The 12,570-nt window shown below is 36.5% G+C and overlaps 2 protein-coding genes across 2 annotated transcripts; both read left to right on the top strand.

Annotated features, from left to right (window-relative positions):
- Nucleotides 1–3,514: 3,514 nt before the first annotated feature.
- sfrp2 (secreted frizzled-related protein 2) lies at nucleotides 3,515–8,949 on the top strand. Its single transcript, XM_061679573.1, has 3 exons — nucleotides 3,515–4,023; nucleotides 6,494–6,574; nucleotides 6,830–8,949. The coding sequence occupies exons 1-3, from the start codon at nucleotides 3,516–3,518 to the stop codon at nucleotides 7,135–7,137; spliced, it is 897 nt and encodes a 298-aa protein (XP_061535557.1). The 5' UTR covers nucleotide 3,515; the 3' UTR covers nucleotides 7,138–8,949.
- A 1,116-nt stretch (nucleotides 8,950–10,065) lies between these two features.
- Nucleotides 10,066–12,059, top strand: med28 (mediator complex subunit 28). The gene is given in 5 exon segments (XM_061679574.1): nucleotides 10,066–10,238; nucleotides 10,419–10,485; nucleotides 10,578–10,690; nucleotides 11,010–11,183; nucleotides 11,185–12,059. Coding segments are annotated over 5 exon segments (543 nt in total). The 5' UTR covers nucleotides 10,066–10,079; the 3' UTR covers nucleotides 11,215–12,059.
- The last annotated feature ends 511 nt before the right edge of the window (nucleotides 12,060–12,570 follow it).

Consider the following 12,570-nt stretch of genomic DNA (forward strand, 5'->3'; position numbering starts at 1 on the left):
GCACTGAACTCCCAAGTTTTTAGAATAGTTAATACATTGCAACATATCATAGCAATGCCCACAGCGTAGAGACGCTATCAAAAATGAAAAATTGAGTGTCCCAAAACAAAGAAAAGTGAAATGTTCCAATTTGGAGGGGGCTGTCGGGGGTCTTTTCTCAGTATGCGGTGCAGATCAGGTGGCGATCATTCCCAAAAGAGCCGCCGTGAGAATGAGTGTGTACTTTGGTCGTAAAACATAGTCACATATATTTAAGAAGCTTCCCAGCGTAAAGGTCAGCAGCCACTTTAAGTGAGGGTCAGGGTTCAAAGGACCTAACCCCTGACTCAAGGGTGCCTGTCACACCAGGTCCCGGCGGGCATTTTAATCTGAACAAAAAAAAACTGCACCTCCAAATACTGCAGTTAGTTTGTATTTCAATCCAACACACAAACATGTATCTCCGTTTTTGTACCTGACAAACAAGCATGTATCTCAAAATTAGCATTTTCTTTTCATGTTTGACTGGTTGGTATGATGTTCTTTTTCGGAAATGCTGTTTTACATTTACGCCAGATGTAACGAGACACACACCTTCCAAAAAGTTCAAATTTCGTCTCGTAGAATATTCTCCCAAAAGTCTTAGGGATCATTTGGATGTTTTTTTTTGTTGTTGTTGCTGATGTTTTTATTTTTTACAAAAGTAAGATGAGCCTTTATATTATTTTTGGCCAGCAGTTGTTTTCATGTTGACACTACCATGGATGCCATTTTTGCCCTGTCTCTTTCTTATTGTTGAATCATGAACACTCACCTTCACAGAGCCAAGGGAGGCCAGCAATTGTTTAGATGTTTTCCTGGGTTCCTTTGTGATCTCCTGGATGAGTCGTTTGCTGTGCTCTTGGGGTAATTTTTGTAGGCCAGCCACTCCTGGGAACGTGCACCACTGTTCCATTTATTTCTCCATTTGTGGACAATGGCTCTGACCGTGGTTTGCTGGAATCCTAAAGCCCTAGAAAGGGCTTTGTCACACTTTCCAAACTGATAGCTGGCGAATACTTTTATTTCTCATCGGTTCTTGAATTTCTTTGGCCTGTGTCATTTTGTTACATCTTTTTGAGATCTTTTGGCCGACAGGTTCTTTTGAAGTGATTCTGGAGCCTTTTTGTTGGCTTTCATTAAAAGGTGGCGCATATGTCATCTAGGTTTTTGTGGCTGTCATTTAGCCTCTTGAATTTGGAGAGGTGGTGCAGGAAGAAGGTGCTTACACCAATGGACTGCGATGCTGCACACACACACACACACACACACACACACGCACACACAGAATAGTAATGAGAACCCTCTGGCGAGCCTGTAAACGCAGGCCTCGGATCAGTTTACATCAAACCTTTGACGGCCTGTACGTTGTTAACACAAAGTCTCCTCTTGGTCATTTCCAAGTGTAAAATGAAGTTAAGCACTGTTAGTCTTAAAACGTGAAAACGATAAAACACTCGGCCTTAACTTCAACAATGAAGCCAAGGTGATTCATGTTGCAGATTTGTCTCGTGCAGACCATTTCTTGTCCTTAATTGTAGTGTGAAAAGACATTGAAAACAAAATCCATTTGCATTTTGGTATTAGAAATACTGTAAGTACTCTTAAAGAAAAGGAGAAAGACTAAATGTATTATTTTTTCAGAATTCTTTTTTTTTCAAGAAAAACATCCTTTTAAAAAAACAGACAATACTTTTTAACAAAAGTCGTATTTTTTGAGAATTAAGTAGTTTTTTTTTCTGGAGAAGTTGTATTGGTTTGAGAACAAAGTCATTTTTACAGTAATATCATATATAATTGAATTATTTGAGCATTGATTCATATATTTCAAGAAAAAAGTCTTTGTCTGACAATAACTAAGGTTGCGGTTTTTAGAAAAAATTATTCGCGAAATTTGGGTGGATTTTCCTGAGAAAAAAGTCACAAATATTTTAGAAACTATAAAAGTCCCAATTTGACCAGAATAAAATCTTACATTTTGGGAATTAAGTTGTATTTTCCAATTTAAAAAAAAAAAAAATGTTGCAATGGTCACAACACAAATATATATATATGCAGTTTGCTGGTTTTTGGATCCACTGAAGTGTTTAGCGACAAATTCCGACAAACGTCGCACGCAAACCAATGAGTTGTTGGAGGTTTTTGTGTGTGTGTGTGTGTTTGTTTGTTTGTTTGTTTGTTTGTTTTTGTTCCCCCCCCCCCCACCCCCCCATTCTCCAGAGAGGAAACGAGGAGTTGGAGCCTGAGAAAAAGCAGAAGTGTGGAGCCCAGATTGGGTTTCACCTCCCCACCACCCAGCACCCCGCACCCCGCACCCACCACCGGGTGCGCTGAGGTGCACCACAATATTCCTAATGATGGAAAATGAACGCTCCATTGAGCGGACTTAAACGCCACAGTTGACATTTCCCAACTATTTGCAGCACGCCTCTAAAAACAGTCCGCGAGAGACAGACGGCTTCGCTAATTTGACAGCAGTGAAGCGAACACGTCAAGCGAGCTTTGTTATGATTTCCAGCATGAAGGCTGGGAAATGAGATTGGAATAAAAATAAGACTTGTGCTAAAATTAGCTGTCACTCACAAAGTTAAACTCTTATTTGGGGGAAAAGTCGTAATCTGACGAGAAGAAAGTCGAAAACAATTTAGAAAAAGTAATTTGCAATTTTTTTATAAAAAAAGCATTTGGAAAAAAAAGTTGAATTTTTTTTCAAGAACTAATAATCTGAAAGAAAATAAAGTGATACTTTTTTTTAGAATTAAGTGGTGTTTTCTATTTCACTTTTTAAAATAAAAAAAAAAATACTACTTGTGTCAATGTTTGGAGTGGCCATCGCCAAGCCCTGATCTCAAGCCTATAGGGTTAAATATTGAAAATGTACGGGCAGAGTTGAAAAGGCATGTGCAAGCAAGGTGGCCTACAAACTTGGCTCAATTACACCAGTTCTGTCAGGAGGAAATTTCTGCCAACTATTGTCAGAAGCTTCTGGCGTATACCTATTTGATGCCGTTTAAAGGCAAATGGTACCAAATACTAATGAAATGTACATAAACTTCTGACTTTGACGAAGTAATGAGAAATGTTTTTAAAAAATCCTTCTCTTATTACTCTCACATTTACCAAATTGAATAATTTTGGTAATCCTAATTGACCAAAAACAGGAGCAGTTTTTCAAGTTTTTTTTGATTTCATGTCAAATAGTGAGAGAGAAAAAAGTGTATGTGTCTTTTTATGTAGTCTATGTAAACTTTTGGTTTCAATTGTATAAATGATCAAATAAATATTTGGTCGATCCTTTGCAGATTTCATCTATTTTTTTTTAATCCAGAACAAAAACGTATTGATGTGAAAATGTCCTTCTTAGCTACTGTATGACCCTCTTAGCGACGCCCCTGGTCCCCGCAGAATGTGTTTGGACTCCTCCCAGAGGTTTCGCTGAATTAAAAGTCTCCCCAGCAGCACACACCCGGTCCACTGACACACGCATACACACGATGATGCCGGCTTTGGCTCTGGCTCTGCTGCTGACGTCCCTGGAGGCGGCCGCGGCTCAGGGCCCGTTCGACTTCGGCGGGCCCCTGCAAGAGGAGGAGCGGCCGTTCAAGCGCAGCCAGTGCAAGGCCATCCCGGCCTCGTTGCAGCTGTGCCGGGACATGGAGTACAGCGACATGCGTCTGCCCAACCTGCTGGGCCACGAGAGCATGAGCGAGGCGGTGCAGCAGGCGTCCTCGTGGATCCCGCTGGTGCACAAGCGCTGCCACCCGGACACCCGCAAGTTCCTGTGCTCGCTCTTCGCGCCCGTCTGCCTACCCGACCTGGACGAGGCCGTCCGGCCGTGCCGCTCGCTGTGCGAGGGCGTCAAGCGAGGCTGCGCGCCCATCATGGCCGCCTTCGGCTTCCCCTGGCCCCCCATGTTGGACTGCCAGGCCTTCCCCGCCGACGACGACAACGACCTCTGCATCCCGCCCGCCGACCTCCGCAATATGGTGCCCGTCACCAAAGAAGGTACACTAAACCCCCGCTAGATCGCCGTTTTTGCAGGCCCTGTATGTCACTTTTTTTTTGTCAGTTAGTTATTACTGTTGTCACTCTTTTTTTTTTTACAATATTTGTGCATTTTCTTTGTCATCCTTTGCAATTGCTCACTCTCAATATATGTGTTCAAATGTGTTTGTATTGTTTTAAAAGTGTGTTAAAGAAAAAATGCCATAGATGTTATAAAAACATGCCGAGGATGTGTTTAAATAGGGTATTTATATTTTGCGGATTTCACTTATCGTGGAGGCAACACCCATGATGGAGGGGGGTTTACTTTACTTTACTTTTACTCCTTTGATTCTTTTATCAAAGCCATATTTTATTAATATTATATTAATAGAAAAGTGCTATATAAGTGTAATGCATAATTATTATATGCAAAGGAGTATGAAGGCCACACTAGAAAGGAAACAAAAATGATACTATTAGAGTACATGTTCTATTTTGAGGAGGGGGGTAAGAAAAAAAATTCTTGGAAAAAAAAAATTGTTGATCTCTGATTTAACAGAGAGGGGGAAACAGATTTTAACTTTGGAAAAAAAACAAAGAGAAACATTTAAATTTGATCAAAAATAAGGTTATTTTTTGGAGAAGAATGTTTTTCTTCAAAAACATAAACTTCTTTTCAAGTAACAAATACAGTGTTTTGAAAAAAAATATTGCCTTTTTTGAGAAAATAATTCATGTTCTGATGAGAATAAGGTTGCATTTTTTTCAAGGAAAAAAAAGTCATATATCATAAATATGCCAAGGACTATCAATGCCACACTGGAAAGGAACAGTTATACTATGAGTATATATCAAATATAATAAATCATACTATGTATATTTTGTTTTGAGAATAAAACAGGTTGATTATTTTTGGAGAACATTTTCAGAAAAAAAGTAAATAAAAAAAGAAATCGGATAAAAACAAAAATGTGGTTACTTTTTTCGAAAAGAATGTTTTTTCTTGAAAAAAAAGTCAAATGAAAAGTTTTTTTTAAAGTTTTGGGAGAATTTTTTTTAAACTGCATCTTTGAGAACAAAAATTGTTTGTATCTCAAAAAATATATATTTTTTTTGTAAAAATATATTTGTGGGGGGAAGAGAATTTTTCAAGAAAATAATTCATGATCTGACAAAAATATGGTTGGATTTTTTTCAAGAGAAAAATTCATAAATCATTAATATGAGAAGGCGACACTGGAAAGGAAAAAAGACTTATACTCTGAGAATATATTTATTACCTTTTTGACAAAAAAAAAAACGATTAACTCTTTATGGAATATTTACATTTTTGAAGGGAAAAGGTAAAGAAAGAAGAGCATTGGCACAGAAAAAAAGTCATAATCTGATCAAATATAAGGGGGGGTTCGAGAAGAATCCTTTATGGGTTTTTTTTTAAAGTCAAATAAAATGGAAAAGAAATTTAGGAAAAATAATAATGAAAAAACAAAAACAATGTTTTTAGAACAAAGCTGTTTTTAATTCTACACAGCTTTTCAGAAGATTTGGCTGTTTTGGGGGTTGTGCAATTATCAAGAAAGAAGTCATATTTAACAAATATAATGAGGAGTATTGAGGCCACACTGTAAAGAAATTGTTTTTTTAATGGTTATTAAAAAAAGTTGTTTCAACAAGCCATAACCAACAAGAATAAAGTTATCATAATCTTCTGAAAATAAAGTCGTATTTTCACAAGAAAAAAAAACAGTCATACTTTGACAAGAATAAAATGTTTTTTTTCAAGATAAAATGTTAATCTGACAAATGTAGGTTGTATTTCTTCTTGAAAAAGAGTGTTTGTTTGATTGTTTGTTTATTTGTTTTTTACAAAAAGAAAAGCAATAGTGGAAGTCATTTTTTAAAAGAATAATTCACAAAACAAGTCACCTCTGAGGAGAATTTGTGTTCTTTTTTTCCAGGGGTAAAAACAAAATCTTTAAAAAATAATGGTACTGCTTTGAGAAAAAATAATTGACAGTTTGACAAGAATAAAGTGATGTTTTTTTAGGGAAAATTGCTAATTTCTTCAAGAAAAAAAGGTTGCACTAGGAAAGGGCACATTTTTTAGGGGAAAAAACGCTATTTTTCTAGAAACAAAACAAAAAGAAGAAGAAAAAAAAATTCTCATTTTGACAAGAACGAAATTTTCTTTTCAAAGAGGAAATATCTCATAATATTCCAGGAATTTTCTCCCCCAAAATTATAATTTAATGTAGTCATTTTACAACTTCATTCGAAAAAAAAGTCCAGCTATGTAAAAGTCTAATAGATAGACAATACAATTTACTATTTAAAGCAGCAACTTCACTAAGCAACTTCAATTTTGTATTTGTCATGATTTCCAAACTCGTCGAGAGTGACTCGACAGCGCCTCTGCTGGTTGCAGCGAGGGAGTGCACTCCATTTTCTGCTTCAAGTCACTTTTTCTTTTTGTTTGTTGGTGTTTCAGTGCCCAGAGTGTGTGATGCCTGCAAGGAACGCGATGAAAATGACAACGAAATAGTGGACAATTTGTGTAAAAACGACTTTGGTAAGCAAACACTCCAACATTCATTTCATTTACGGTTGACAATGCTTCAGTATTAACGTTGTTGTGATTGGAAATATGCAGTGGTACCGACATACAAGTTTTTCAGCTGTCGCTCAGCCAATTTTACGGGAATAAATAAAAAGCTAGTAGCCTCAGATTGTGTCGGACTTTGGAGTTTCCACTGAATTATGTTTTCTTTTTTCCCAAGCACCAAGGCTATTTGAATTGTGACGATGATATTATTCTGTTCTCGAGCTCTGAAAATTAAAGTGAAGGAGATCTCGTACATGGACGGCGACACCAGGATCGTGCCGGAGAACAAGAGCAAGACCATCTACAAGCTGCACGGCGTGAGCGAGCGCGACCTGCGAAAGACGGCGCTGTGGCTCAAAGACGGTCTGCGCTGCGTCTGCGATGAGATCAACGACATCAACGCTGCCTACCTGGTGGTCGGCCAGAAGATGGACGACGGACGCCTAGTGGTCACCTCGCTCAAGCGCTGGCAGAAGGGACGCCGCGACTTCAAGAGGATTTCGCGCAGCATACGCAAGCTGCAGTGCTAAAAACATATATATACATATGACAACAAAAAACATTACATAAGACTGTTTGAGCCGTAGGTAGCCTGTTTTCAAAATGAGCAACATCAGCCAGCTTCTTAGATTTTTTTTCCAATTGTAAAACAACAAAAAAACGCGAAAAAAATAATACATAGAAAACTTTTTATAGTGTACAGGTCATGATGTAAGTAAATAGTGTCATGTTGGACTGAAAGGAAGTCTAGCAAAATGTGTAAAACATCAAAAACCTATTTGTAATATTTTGCCAGTTTGGACAATTTCAAATTCAGGAAAGTCGTACGACAATTCTGCTCAGACATCAGAAATTTGATAATTACACTTTAAGTGGTCTACATACTATATATGGTTTTCCGACAACGCAATACATGCAAACCTTCGCCCTTTTTAGCCTAATTGTTAAATGTTTGTAGTAATTAAGTGCAAAAGGATGTCCATTGTCCATCGGACAATTCTGAATTTCCAAAAGTCATGTAACACTTTTGTTCAAACATCAGAAATGTAAGCTTAAATTTCAAGTCTTCATACTGCTGTATAGGGTAATCCAATTGAAAAAAAATCCTTTTGCCCTTGTTAAAAGTTTAAATCGTTTTCAGGTCATGTTATAAGTATTGTCACATTAGCGCAAAAAGGAGAACCATAAAAGTTTGTGAAATGTCAGAAAGTACTTTAAAAATGTAGCTAGTTCCAACAATTTGGAATTTCCAAAATTTGTACAACAATTTTGCTCAAACATCAGAAATTTGTGCTAAAATTTCATGTGGTCTACATGCAGTACTATATGGTTTTAAGAGTGAAAAAAACGAAAAACGAAAAAGAGAATACATACCAATTTTTACCTTTTTAAAATATTTAAATAGCATGTTGTAATTAAGTAGTGTCAAGTTCGTGTAAAATGACGTCCATAAAAGGTTGTCAAACATGAGAAAACTATTTCTGAAAAAGAGACTAGCTCAAACTATTCCGACCTCCCGCAACTCGCGCGGAAATTAGTGTTCCAAATAAAATAAAACATACATGTCTGATGTATGTATCTTTGCACGAAATTATCGTCCAATGTTTTAAATTTGAGGTCAAAGTTCTACTTTTTTAGCTAACTGATAGTTTTTCTTAAAATTTCTGACTGTAGTTTTCTTGAAAGGTTCGCTAAAATGTTCCCATTTCAAGCTAAACTGTTGTGAAACATTTGAGCGTGTCGTTTGAGTGCACATTTCCCAATAATTCTTGCTAAATTTGTATGACTTTCAGATAAGAGTTTCCTTGAACCATGAAGAAAACCGTCCAAATTGTTCACGTTAAGTTCTTATTTGATTTTTAAGCAAATATTGTGTGAAATATTTGGACCACAATTTCTTTGAAATTTTGGGTCAAATTTCACGAAAGTCTTGATTTTCAACCGACAGTTTTGCTCCATTTTCTGACCATTATTGCCTTCAAATTTTAAGTTACATTTCTGATTTCCGCACTAAATTCTTGCTGAATTTTTGAAATTGTATTTTTTATTTTCCAGCTAAATGTGGAATTCTAATTTGTTGGTCTGTTTGAGTTTCAATGTTCCACTACTAGCAAAGTGTTGACTTTACGGAAGGCCTGAATTCACTAAACTAACAAATCAAATTAATTAATAAAGCACGTAGCAAATATTTAGAAAATGGGCCAGGGGACTTTATTGTTGAAAATGCAAATTAATGTTTGTTATTTTTGTATTCCCAATGTTTTCTTCAGCCAAATATGAGAGATAGCTGGCTATGTTCTCGTTTTTTGTTTTGTTTTTTTGTTTTTTAATTTGTGTTTGTTTGGTTGGGTCTTTTTGTGTTTGTTTGTTTGTTTGTTTGTTTTTTTTTGTTTTTGTTTTTACTAGTTTTATACTTGAGCCACGATAAACATAAACAGACATTTTCTGACTCCATATTTTTATTTTTGGTCTTGCAGCTTTGTAGTGTTATGTTTGTTACATTATAAATGTTAATTTAGCTAATAATCACATTGTATGTGCAATATTTGTTTTATTGTATTGTTTTGTAAATATCAAAACGCCGTCTTTTGAGCTTGTATCCACGTTTTCAGAAAATTAAATGGTAATAAACAATGTGTTCAAGGTGGCTTTTTAAAATTTAGTTGCAGTATTTTATGACTTAGTATTAAATCATTAATAAACACAATTCATGAATAAAATAATTATTTTAATATAACATTAAAGCGACGTGTTCACGATGGCTTTTATATCTAGTTCTTTTTCTCATTTGTCTTTGTTTATTGAAAATACAATTAATTCAATTAATAGTCATTAAATGAATTCAATATTTAAAACATTTAATAAAAATGTGCAAGTATGCATTTTTTTGTGACTGTCAAAATACAACGATCTTGTATCGAGGTTTTCAGAAAATTAAATGGTAATAAACATGTACAAGAAGGCTTCTTTGTCTAGTTATTTGTATAATTTGTATTTATGAATGAACACAATTAATAAGTAAACCAGTCATCTTTAAATTGATTCAGTATCTTAAAATATCTTTTCAAAAAAGACTCATTTATATCTGTTTATTGCATCAGTTGCTGAGGGTAGAGGAACAATTACTTCAACAGTGTCACCTACTGGTGAAAATGTTAAATCAATCTGCTTATGTTCAATTACTGTTTTCCTCATTACCAATGTTTTAAAAGGAATTTATGAATTGATTATTATACAATAACATTTCATTATTATTATAATGAAATGTCTGCTTATTGAACTTTAAAGTCGACTTTAAAGTTAAATTTTTATTTAGTTTAGTTTATTTTTAAATGTACATGAATTGGCTTTGATGGGAAGCTTGCCCTTACCAAGATGGCCACAACGTTGGCACGTTGGTGTATGAGCAGAATTTACGCATGCGTAAACCGAATCCGGAACTCTGCCTCACACTCTTTTCGGGCCACCGGTAATGGCGTCGTCCATGAGCGGTATGTTCCCCGGTCAGCAGCCGCCAACCGCGCACCCTGTAACCGGCGCGGGTGGCCCGGGCCAGCCCGGATTCCCCGGTCCGGCGAACCGGAGTCAAGGAAGCAACACGCTGGTGGACGAACTGGAGGCCTCGTTCGAGGTAAATCGCTAAAGAAGTTAAAGAAAGCTAGCTGCTAGTGCTAACTGGTTTTAGCATAGCCGTTTCTGTCGTCTCTTAATATACCAACTTTACTCTATTTCAACAACTTTACAGAATGATTAATGAGCTAAATTGAGTGCAATTAAAAAAAAACATTTAACCATTTCATTTCTTTTTCAGGCATGTTTCGCGTCGTTAGTAAGCCAAGACTACGTGAACGGAACTGACCAGGAGGAGATCCGAACCGGTCAGTGAACGCATCTTTCGTCATGTGTAACGGTAATCTCACGTCTTAGTGAGCATTTGGATCTTTAAATTAGTAGTTTGTGTTTGTTACAGGTGTGGACCAGTGCATTCAAAAGTTCCTGGACGTGGCCCGGCAGACGGAGTGCTTCTTCCTGCAGAAGAGGCTTCAGTTGTCTGTGCAGAAGCCAGAGCAGGTGGTTAAGGAGGTAATGTTTTATATTATTATTGTTTACCTGATTAGAAGGAAGTCGTTCGTCTTGTTTTGCCAAATGCGGACGTTGGTTGTGCATAACCCCTATTGCTGTTTAATAATCCAAAATATTTTATTTATCCGATTAATCCCCCTATTGCTGTTTAATAATGCAAAATAATTTTTATCCGATTAATCTATGGGATAATCGGTAGAATATTGGGTGGCTGCAGCCCAACTCGTACTCAAGGTATCAGAGGAGTCGACTCCATTGCGTCAACACTCGACTTGGCCGGCCAAATCTTGCGTCTTTACGCTCTCGCTTTGCCTTCCAGGACGTGTCCGAGTTGCGCAACGAGCTCCAGAGGAAGGAGATGCTGGTGCAGAAGCACTTGTCCAAGCTGCATCACTGGCAGCAAGTGCTGGAGGACGTCAGTATGCAGCACCGCAAGCCCAGCGACCTGCCGCCCCCCGGACCCCTGGCGTTCTTGGAGCAGGCGTCCGCTAGCTTGCCTCCCTGCACCTTTAAAGCCAAACTAATGGGATGCTTTTGGACTATGCACAAAAGTCAAATCACGATGCAGACTTGATGAAATGCACTGAACTGGAGATTTGTTATATGTGTTATTACCTCTGCCAAGGACAACTCATATAAGGTGGGGGGAAAAAAAATAAAAAATTTATAAATTTGTCTAGACGTGCGTGGGCCGACATTTGTCAGTGCGGGTTGACTTTCGGCTACATGGCTTGAGGCCAAGTGGGGCTGTGACCAACCTAATCCAGAAAAAAATTGAGCTGCAATGGCGAGGGTTAAAAACAACAACAACAACAACAGTAGTAGGCCGTTGGATCCCAATTCGGAATGGACAATACTGCCACCTAAAGGATCGGAGTGGAACAGCATTGACCACTCACTGGACAAATGGGAGTATTAAGATGAAGGAAAAATGTGGAATATTATAAGACTGAGGCTGTAAAATTACGAGATTGAAGTTGTTATACTACAATAAAAAATAAAGCAGTCGAAATTGTTCTTGTAATGTATGGTGTTCTTGTAAGCTCAGGACTTTTTTTTCCCACTCCCTCTTGAAATTACAATTTGTTTTCTCATAATATTCTATTGACTTTCTGGTAATATTAATTTAAAATTAAAATGAGGGAAAAAATCCTCATTGCCACTCTAAAAATTATAGCTTTTTTTCCACGTTCCAATTTTGGTGTTGTAATATTCTCTTTTTGTAAAAATATTTCTCCCATCTTTTTTCCCCCTTCACATTTTTTACTCATTGTAACTGTTTTTAAAGAAAAATGTAACTTCTTTCCTCATAATATTCTGATGTATTCTTGATATTTTTTGTAAAATAATATTGTAACTTAATTCTCTTTTTTCCTCATAATACAGTACTCACATTTTTGTAATGTTGCAACTTTTGTCATGAAAAATTATTTCTCATGTTTTTCCCTTCTTGAAATATATATTTTTTTAATCATACTGCAATTCTATTCTCGTAAAAATTACAATTAAAATGTTATTTATTTCAACATTGTGACAACGTTTTCTCTCATATTGTACGTTATTCTCCCAAAATATTTTTTCTCCAAATATAGCATCCTTTTTCTTATAAGTTGCAACTTTACTGCTTGTATAATTGCAACCATTCTAATAGTTTAATAATTTCACCCTTTTTTTTCATAATATTCAGGTTTGGTAAAAAAATGACAGCTTTTGATCTCACACTATTGTGTGTTTCTCATAGAGTATAACTCATTTTCTTATTCTCTGTTTCTGTGTGTAGACAACATATAGGTATTAATGCGGAGAATTTCAATGTGGCTCTTTGATCCTTCGATTTTTCTATTTGAGGTCCTCAGTTTAAAGTTTGGACGCCCCTATGT

Source organism: Phycodurus eques, chromosome 6 (genome assembly GCF_024500275.1).
Source record: "Phycodurus eques isolate BA_2022a chromosome 6, UOR_Pequ_1.1, whole genome shotgun sequence".
NCBI lineage: Eukaryota > Metazoa > Chordata > Actinopteri > Syngnathiformes > Syngnathidae > Phycodurus > Phycodurus eques.